At 35.1% G+C, this 8,859-nt stretch overlaps 1 protein-coding gene and 1 pseudogene across 1 annotated transcript; both read right to left on the bottom strand.

Moving 5' to 3' along the window:
• Positions 1 to 1,259: 1,259 nt before the first annotated feature.
• On the bottom strand, positions 1,260 to 2,231 carry LOC114728848 (mavicyanin-like). Its single transcript, XM_028915804.1, has 2 exons — positions 2,054 to 2,231; positions 1,260 to 1,546 (listed from the first exon to the last, which is right to left on the bottom strand). The coding sequence occupies exons 1-2, from the start codon at positions 2,229 to 2,231 to the stop codon at positions 1,260 to 1,262; spliced, it is 465 nt and encodes a 154-aa protein (XP_028771637.1).
• A 1,200-nt stretch (positions 2,232 to 3,431) lies between these two features.
• On the bottom strand, positions 3,432 to 8,804 carry LOC114728830 (sugar transport protein 13-like; annotated as a pseudogene).
• Positions 8,805 to 8,859: the final 55 nt, after the last annotated feature.

Genomic DNA, 8,859 nt, shown 5'->3' with positions numbered 1-8,859 from the left:
TACACTAGAATAAAACCTTTTAAAATTATTGGTCTTTTCGAATTTGAATTTGATTCTAGCCAATTTTATTTATTCTGATATGACTTGAAATAAGTGACAATTATCTCTAGTTTAATTACTTTATCTTCTCAATTAGATCGGACATATCATCGAAATAAATCATTATATCCAAAAGGCTTATTGTGATAAGAGATTAAACCATTTAAATCAAATTCCACGAATATATATTTGGAGTTATCTAACTTAAAACAAAACTTCACCTACATAGAGACATCCTATTGTGTCATTAAGTGTTCTTTGGAAGTTGGAATCACTCAACAAGATTTTACCTCCCAACTAGGCATGTTCTTTTACGATATAGGAAGTCTTATGAATGAACTGTCCTTATAAATAATATAATTCATCATAAAATTTTATACTTTTTTTTTATTTTTATGGATGATTATTAGTATATTGATAGGTAAGTAACCCAGGATTATGGAAGAGTCACAGCAACTAGAAGAATTAAGAAGCGATTCTTTATCATATGCCAAGAGATATCCTCGATTTCTTATGTGATCACTTATCAATTACAGATCAACTTCAATTTTCTAGGGCTTGTGAATCATCTCATTCTTCAGTTTACAAACGACCAAACTTTCATTTTTTTATCGGAAAAAAATTTGTCTCTATTTATAACAAAGAAGAGGGAATAATTTATATACACTAGTAAATATACCTAGGGTAAATGAAGAGGGAAGAATAATATATATTATATCTTATAAATATATATTACTGAAAAAAATAATTATAAAAATACGTGTGTGTGTCACAGGCAGGGCCAAATGGACAGGACATCATACCCTGCCTGCAGCCTAACATTGCCCATGACATGCCTAGCCTAAAAATACTTTTTTTTTGGGCTACATTTTTTTGGACTGGCTGGGTGATTTTTTCCCAGGCTTGGACAGGCATACTGAGCTAGTGGGCTTGATGAACACCCCTATTTATAAATTTTTTTTTTTCACTATCCCAAATAGGCCTTTTAATAGATAGAACAATATTCATCTACTGTTTATGATCATACAACTTCTACATATTAAATGTATGATTGATGATCACATATAGTTCCATTTTTTCTTAAACTTATACATGTCTCCACTACTCAAAACTACACATAAATATTGTATTTTAGGGGGGGAAAAAGGGTCTTAACAGGGGAGACTAGAAAGCAACAAGAGCAAAGAATGACACGGCCAGTCCTATGAGCCCAAAAGATGCTATGAAAGGGGCAGCTTTGTTAGACAAGGACGCTGGTCATCCCTTCCTGATGGAGTTGGAGGTTTTATTGCGGAAACCCTAATCACATTGATATCAATCTTTTGGCCTCTTTGGCAGTGCCCTGGAAAGCCACACATGAACAAGTGATGCCCATAATTATTGAGTTTTATGGAGTCATTTCCTGTGCTGAAGGTTTCTAGAGGAGTCTCTGCTGAAGCATTGCATGATTTGTACATCTGGTTTGTCACTCTCATGACATTGTGGAACTGAGGATTGTACTGAAAAACTGCTCACACAAATTCCCATCAGTTTCATTTTTCTCCTTCTAATTCATAGCATTAATTTTGATTCTTTAATACGCCTAAGCCCTGTTTCGTTGAGTTTAAAAATAAGTGGTCTTTAGAAAATTTAGAGATTTTATGAAAATAGAAATTATCATGTGTTTGGTTACTACCCTTAAAAGAAAATAAGATAATATCATTGTTGGTCCTTACAGTTATACCCAATTTTGGTTTTGGTATTTGTAGTTTCCAATCATTCATTTTATTCCCTATAGTTTTATAAGCTTGATTAATTTAAGTATAGAGACTAAAATTAAAACTCGTTAAAAATAAGAGACCATTTTTTCTTAAATTCAGACCAAAAAGTTATAAAAATACAAGAATGAAGCTCAAATTTTATTAAACTATAAGACTACTGATGATATTAACCCAAACATGATTTATTGTTGAGTGATTTTTAGATTGCGTGATGTTTCTTATATATTGAACAATTGGGATTTATGGGACTTAACTGATGGTATCACCAGCATGGAAGTTCTTGGAAGCAGCCCAATGCTCGTAGTCTACAAGGCCAATGGAGGTCCGCCCAGCAGAGTCTCCAATTTTGTAAACTGCTCCATCCGACATTGTCATCACCATCATCATCATTGTCATCAACACAACAACTTTATTTCTAAGTACCAAAAACATGTCTGTCTCTAAGCTCTCTGGAGAAATTAAGATTGATCTCTTTTGCTGTATTTAATTCCCTTCTCCTGTGGTTTTTCAGAGTTAAGGAGGCTCTTCCCTTTTTATATGTCACTTTGATCAAGGAGGTTGATTAGGGTTTTAGAGGTTGCAACTTCCATTAATGGAAAAAGGAAAAGGAGAGGGGATTATGGTTAAGGAATGATTTATGTGATAATAGTTAACTGTGATTATGATTAGAACAATATTTCTTCTAAAAGCATATTAATTCAGTTCGTGTCCCTTTCTCTTTTTGGGGTAATTAGTTTCGGTGGATTGGTTTAGTTGTTATGTGGCATGGGAGTGCTGCTACTGCACTTCATCTGCAACAGAAATTTGAGTCTTCCATGAACACTATCTTTCTTAATTTCATCGAATGCTCTCAGGACACGAAATTAAATTAAGAAAAAATATATAAAAAATAACTGTTGAATTTTGAAATGACAAATAAATGATTTTACAGATTTTGAGTAATAAAAATCATTACAAGTGTGATTAAAATCATTATAAAAGTAATTAGCATGGCCTTTTTAAAAAAAAAATTCAATAGGCATTTTTCTGTCATTTTCTCCACAATTAATTTGTTAACACTAAAATTTTCAAATTAGTCATTTATAAATATATAAGTTTATCAGTAATAAAATCTAATTAAGGAATGAGGGTCGGACTTCTTTACACACACACATATTTTTCAATTCAGTTTTATTCAAGTGGGACTTATTTTTATATTAACTCATTTCACCTTCAATAAATTTCATAGACAATGGTGAGAAACGAAGGCCTTTCTCTCCACCTTTCATCCCTCAAATGAACAATTAAATGGTGGGATTTAGCTTAAAACAAAATGGGATTATGGTCGTTGCAGCTCAAATGTAAAGTGAAGAGTAGATTTACTATCCCAAACATTAGCTTAAGCAAGGGCAAATTCATCATAGTGACTATTTCAAGCATTAGCTTTATTCTAACTTTAGTGACTATTTGCTAATGCCCTTGTGATATAGTGGCATGAAGGTCACCGGTGACAGATCATGGGTTCAATGCTAAACTATTTCAAGTATTTTGCTTGCCCCAAGTAATCTAAGAAAGAAGTTAAAAAAAAACAAAGACCTGTACTGTGGTTTTTATCCTTGGAAGTAAACAAAAACGCATCTATTCTTCAAGATATTAGACTCAAAATCAAGTTCACCTCTTTTGTTTACACTTATCATTTTATTATAAGTATACAAGATATACACTATGAATATAAAATATCAAAGCCCATTGAAAACTCCATAACAACAACCTTATGAACTAGTACAATACAAAATTTTTACATAGCCCCTTCAACCTATCACCCTCATTATATGAATACTGATGATCCCAAAACAAAATCAACATATTCCACTAACCACTATACAATTTTGTTACAAAGATAAGAAATCCAAACGCAAGAGGAGGTGAAATTCACTGTCTCTGCGAGATGGAGTTAGTCAAGGTGTTACTACTTTTTCACACTTCTCTTGATCTACTTCAAGTCAATTTCTTCACCAAACTCTACATTTTCCCAACCGGTTTGGGTCCACAGGAAGTACTGGTCCCTCGCAGCATGATGAAATTTACCGGAAGAAGTGTCTATATCTAGTACTCTATATCTAGTACTCTACAGTGATTCGAAAAGATATTACTCGAACAAAATCGCATTCAATATATATAAGGATAGTTGTGACTAGCAAGGGGGGGGGGGAACAAACTCCACATTTTGTGGGATCAAATTATCACCATCATATCATTCATTTTATTCAACAAATCTCTTCCACACACGATGTTGCTTCCAAACCCTGTCCGTCATGTCCTCAATGGGTACGTTCATCGTCTCCGGCAAAAGCAGAATCATAAACAACGACATAATCAACACCCACACCGAGAAGAACAGGAAGATCCCATACCTCAAATGGCACAGCATCGACGGATACGACTGTGCGATCGCGAATGTGAAGAGGAAGTTCGTGAAGACGGTCGCGCTTTGGCCCGCAGATCGACTCCCCAACGGGAAGGTCTCCGTGGGTATGAGCCACGCCAGTGGGCCCCACGACCAGGCGAAGGAGGAGACGAAGGTGCACACCATGACCACCACAAAGATGGCCAGGCCTCTTGAGAGCTCCGTGGGCCGATCCGCGGCGTTGATTGCCAGGATGACGGCGATCACTACTTGCGAGAGGAACATTTGGACGCCGGCTTCCAGGAGGAGCATGCGGCGGCCGACCATGTCGACGGCGTAGATGGAGATCAAGGTGGAGAAGACGTTGACGGCGCCGGTGATCACGGCGGAGTAGAGGGAAGCGTCGTTTTTTGAAGCCTAGCGTCGTGAAGAGGATTGGAGCATAGAACATGATAGCGTTGATGCCTGTTAATTGCTGGAAGATGTTTTTGTAATGCCAAGATAGGAGAAGATCTTATCAGTAATTTTTGCGAAAAATGATCAAGGTAAAAGATCAACTCGAATGCTTATATATATATATATATATGCTCCTAACACAGATAACGGGATGAATCTTAGGATGGAGTGCTAGATTTCCAGAATCAAATTATGTGACATTCTTACTGTTTTCCTACATGTCAAGAAGATAATGATTATAGAGTTGTATATGCTGGGGGGGGAAAAAAGATGGAGATAGCTAGAGAGTGACCTGAAGAGCGACGGCGATGATAAGTCGAGGTTGGTTCCGCCGAATGAAGAGGTTGCAGAAAGGGTGGTTCACCTGAATGGCCACCTGGCTTGCCTCAAGCAACTGCGTGAACTCAGCATCAATGTTGTCTGTACCTCTGATCTTTCTCAGAACCTCTTTTCCTCTTCAATGTGTCCTCTCTCTATCAGACTGTTGGAGTGTCCGCCACCAGCAATGCCGCCGCCGTCAGCAGCACCGCCGGTACTCCCGCCATTCCCAGAGACACCCTCCATCCCCAGTCATCTTTTATCCTGTTCCATTAAACATATTCATTAACGCTCAGGGATATGATCCAAAGCAATTGGCATTACGCTTGGAATGATGCTTTCATTAACATCTGAACTAGTAATATCCTAAAATTTATAGTAGCAGATACGGAATTGGATTCCCTCCACTACTCTTCCCATCCTCTTCCCCTCCACTAACCTTTTTTTCTTCACAACCATGGATCAAAACTCCAATAGTCCAGATTTAATATGTTATAACATTTTATAAAAATAAATATTATGATAAAAATAGATAAATAAATTTAAACTGTTAAAATCTAATCTGAACAGTTCATAACTACAGACTGTTATTATAAAAAAAATTAATTTTTTATTACAATTGTAAACTGTTCAGATCAGATTTTAACAGTTTAAATTTATTATTTATTTTTTAATAACATTATTTTATAAGATATAAATCTGGACCATTGGAATTTTGATCTAATGGTTGTAAAGAGAAAAGAAGGATAGTGGAGGGGAGAGGATGGGAAGGTAGTGGAGAGAATCCAATCCAACAGATACTCCCTTGGTTTCTAAATAGAAGAGAATTTTTTGGTATTATTTTTAATTTTTGTGAGTTTCATTAACTATTTACCATTTCACTTTTCCTTCATACGTGTAAATAAAAATATTTTTTACATATTTATTATTTTTAACTAATTTTTCAAGGTCAATCTTTGATACAAGAGCCAATCAGAGATTAGATTGAGTTCTAAATATAAGACTTCAATTTATTTTGTCTATCAAATTTATAATATTTTCTCTAAAATATTCCTATTTATTATAAAGACAAATGATTTAAAAGAATAGTTTAGGAATGTCAATTCACATTTATTATAATTAATTAACTTAACTTATTTTATTAATCTCATCAAATTAATTATCTAGTTCATATATTAAAAATTGGGGTAGTAATTCAGTCATCTGTATTTTATTTAAAACAAAAAACAAAAGGAGGAAGCAACATGCAACGCTTGCTCATTACACATAAAAATGAAAAGAAGTTGGTTAAAAATACTACTACTTTCTGTTATTATATAAGAACTGATTGATTAATTTCAGTAGATTAAAAAAACTAATTAAATTAGTTATTTGTAATAAAAATATATTGTATTTTTTTAAAATACTCTTACTAATCATCAAGAGTATTAATTAGAATTACGACCATTACAAAAACTACTTAAAAAAAATAAATAGTCAGAACATGGGAGTTAGTACTTTGCAGTCTTTGGCGTTTAATAGCAACCAACCAATAATCATCATATTGGTGAAGAACATTCGTAGTAATGTACAAACCAAAACAACGTAGGATTGCTTACTTGCTGGTGCCATAGTTGACGAGTTCAGCGAAGAGGATGCCGACGGTCACATTCAGCTGAAACAGTAGATTCGTTGCTCCACGTACTCTTGCCGGCGCAATTTCCGAAAGGAACACTGGCACTGCCTATTTATTCATTATTTATTATTTATGGGCAAATACAAACACCGATGTGATCATGATTTTTTTTTATTTTTTTGGCCAATGAGATCATGATATTGAAACCTAAGGGTTTTAAATTTATCACCAATTTGTATATCAACCGGATATAGGGAGTTTTCTCTTGATGGTAAATATAAGCGACAAATTATCCGTTGGCCAAAAAAAAACAGAAACAAATTATCCACACATCTCTTTTACTAAAAAGTTCTCCTCATGTTTCTTTAAATGTAAATTGACTTTTATGTATGTGATTACATATTTGGTAAAAATTCAAAATTAATTGGGAGTTTTTTTTTTGGGGGGGGGGCGCTACCCGACATAGTTATGAAGACTAAAAGCGTTCAACTAACTTCTTTGTTATTTTCATATTCTCAATATAAGATTGAGATTCAGTTACTCCCTCTGTTCCTTATTATAAGAGACATTTGATGCTCATGGCATGTTCCAATATATAAGAGACACTTAAAAGTTATATCTATTTTTTTGTATTGATTTCCTATTTTACCCCTATTTATTTTGTCTCTAACTCATACTCTCCCTCCCTCCCACTTCTCTTTCTTTTAATAATTTAATTGTTCTCTCTCATACTCTCTCTCCTTATTAATGGGGGCATTGTTGGAAAAAATATTATACTTTTGACATATTAATTGTCCTCAACTAAATTTAACTTTTTTTGATCAACGTAATTTGGTTATTTGTCTCTTATAATAAGGAACGGAGGGAGTAAATAACTAGCGAAGATTAAAAAAGTTAAATAAATTGCTCCCAAATATTGTATTTGCCATTTTCTTAAAATTAATTTTTCTAATTTATAAACTGATAATCTAATAATACATATAAATATTTTAAAGAGAGCATGTAAGGTATACTATAATTAAACAATTTTTTAGATTTTTTAATTTTTTTCAAATTAGTCAACTAAGTTTTATATTAAAAATAAAAATAGTACATACAAAGGAACCATGCTCCAGATTTAAATAAGGCCATCTTAAATTCTTAATTAATTTGTACAACTTAAAAATAGTTGATCAATTTGTTGTTTGCAGATGAATTGATGATAAATAACAAGAAAGTGAAAAGTGGATATATAGAGGAGGACAACCTGGTTACCAAAGCCAGTCCCACAACCAAGCAAAAGTCTTCCAGTGATGAGCATGGCCAGGTCTTGAGCACCTGCACTAAACGCAGTTCCACAGAGGAAGAAGATGCCAGCTACGAGCATACTCGTCCTTCTCCCAAATTTCCTTGTCGTATAAGCTGCGGCTATTGTCGCCGTCATCCCTGCCAGATATAAACACGACGTGAACAGTTGCCGCTTCCAGTTGTCGTTTTGGCAGTAACTACCATTTCCCCCTTCCTCTGGCCCTCCGAAGAACTTCTTTAAGAATGGTCGCATGAACGTCACCCCACCTGATTCAATCCCATAAGGTCATATAACATACCCATTTTCTCGTTTTTTTTTTTCCCGGGAAAATGATAGTTTTCTGGAATTCAATTCAAAGTTTCATACATGTTCTATTAATCCATGCTAAACGTTGGGCTGGAGAGTAAATTATACTCCTCCGGTCTTAAATATAAGACCCTTATATAAGCGTGTATAAGGGTCTTATATTTAGGACCGGATGAGTAGTAGAGAAAATAATATCTCTGTAGCCACGAGTTTCATAGGAATATAACACAGTCCGTGACTTGGTTTCCAGAATTTTCGAGAAATTATGACTTGAAATTGCAATCAACATCTGCAAAATCGATGAACTCCTGCTCAATCCCGATTTCCGTTGAGAAGGAGGAGGAGGAGGACGAGAAACGAATTGAAGATATGCACCTGAAACGCCGATGTCGTAGCCGAACATGAGGCCACCGGTGGCGGCCATGAAACCATAAGTGACGACAGTCGGAGTGACCTTGGCATCGAAGTTTCCGCCGACGTTGCTGGCGGTGGCGAAATCTCCGCCGGTCATGGTTGTCTCGGATCAATACAGGCAGGTCGAACAGCACAAACAACCAATCAAGTCAGTTAAGGCGAGAGTAAGAAGAAGATTGGAGGAGGCAAACAATTAATGTGGACGGAGTGAAGAGAATAATAAATATTAAAGAAAGTGGCTCCACCACCATCGCCACCATTACTAAATGACAATTTC

This window comes from Neltuma alba, unplaced genomic scaffold (genome assembly GCF_004799145.2).
Source record: "Neltuma alba isolate B1F8T4 unplaced genomic scaffold, ASM479914v2 tig00012576_pilon, whole genome shotgun sequence".
In the NCBI taxonomy this organism is placed as follows: domain Eukaryota; kingdom Viridiplantae; phylum Streptophyta; class Magnoliopsida; order Fabales; family Fabaceae; genus Neltuma; species Neltuma alba.
The sequence above is the reverse complement of the archived record's forward strand: the minus strand, read 5'-3'. Positions and strand labels throughout refer to the sequence as shown.

Coding starts and splice junctions, on each gene's coding strand:
- LOC114728848 (XM_028915804.1), bottom strand. CDS start 2,231: ATGTTTTTGGTACTTAGAAATAAAGTTGTTGTGTTGATGACAATGATG. Junction 1,547..2,053: donor CCATGCTGGTGATACCATCA/GTTAAGTCCCAT, acceptor TTGTGTGAGCAG/TTTTTCAGTACAATCCTCAG.